The sequence below is a fragment of the Chaetura pelagica genome, unplaced genomic scaffold (genome assembly GCF_000747805.2).
Source record: "Chaetura pelagica isolate M959 unplaced genomic scaffold, ChaPel_1.0 scaffold1038, whole genome shotgun sequence".
Classification (NCBI taxonomy): Eukaryota; Metazoa; Chordata; class Aves; order Apodiformes; family Apodidae; genus Chaetura; species Chaetura pelagica.
Genome location: NW_009954127.1, coordinates 4292 through 4794, shown reverse-complemented (window position 1 = coordinate 4794; position 503 = coordinate 4292). Strand labels below are relative to the sequence as shown.

Below are 503 nucleotides of genomic sequence, written 5' to 3'. Positions count from 1 at the left end.
CAGGCCCCCCCAGCTCCCACCAAACCTCCCCCCACCCACCCCCAGGCTCTTACTTGGTTTCTGCAGCTTCAATATCAGGGTGTCTAAAGAGGAGAGAGAAGGTCCATGAGGGAGGAGAAGACCTTTGTTTTGGCCTTTTTTCCCCCCCCATCCCCACCTCTTTGGGGTGGGATTTTTCCACCAGGAACCAGCAGGAGATCCTGGTGGGGTTTTTTTGGTGGGAACGTGGTCTTCTCCAAAACCAGGACCCACCTACCCTGACACCTCCTCAGGGTTCCTCTCACCAGGTGGTTCTTCTGGAGCAAATCCTCCAGTTGCTTCTCCAGGGGGTGGGAAATTTCCTGGGGGGGTTTGAACTTCATCTCCTCACAGCTGGAAAGAAGGTGGAGGAAGGTCCATCAAGAAATCAAGCCCCCTGTGATGTTTGTCCTCGTGGGATCAACCAGAAGATCCTGAGGATCTAGGAGACCCAGAAGATCCTTCCCCAGGAGAAGATCCTGAAG

At 54.5% G+C, this 503-nt stretch overlaps 1 protein-coding gene across 1 annotated transcript in view; it reads right to left on the bottom strand.

Annotated features, from left to right (window-relative positions):
- Nucleotides 1-503, bottom strand: part of LOC104393162 (tripartite motif-containing protein 15-like) — a gene marked incomplete at its 5' end in the record, with an annotated part of 6453 nt that overhangs the window by 1835 nt on the left and 4115 nt on the right. The window contains 2 exons of the mRNA XM_010002632.1: nucleotides 54-83; nucleotides 257-372. Coding sequence (XP_010000934.1) covers nucleotides 54-83; nucleotides 257-372 — 146 coding nt within the window. The remainder of the gene's footprint in view (nucleotides 1-53; nucleotides 84-256; nucleotides 373-503) is intronic.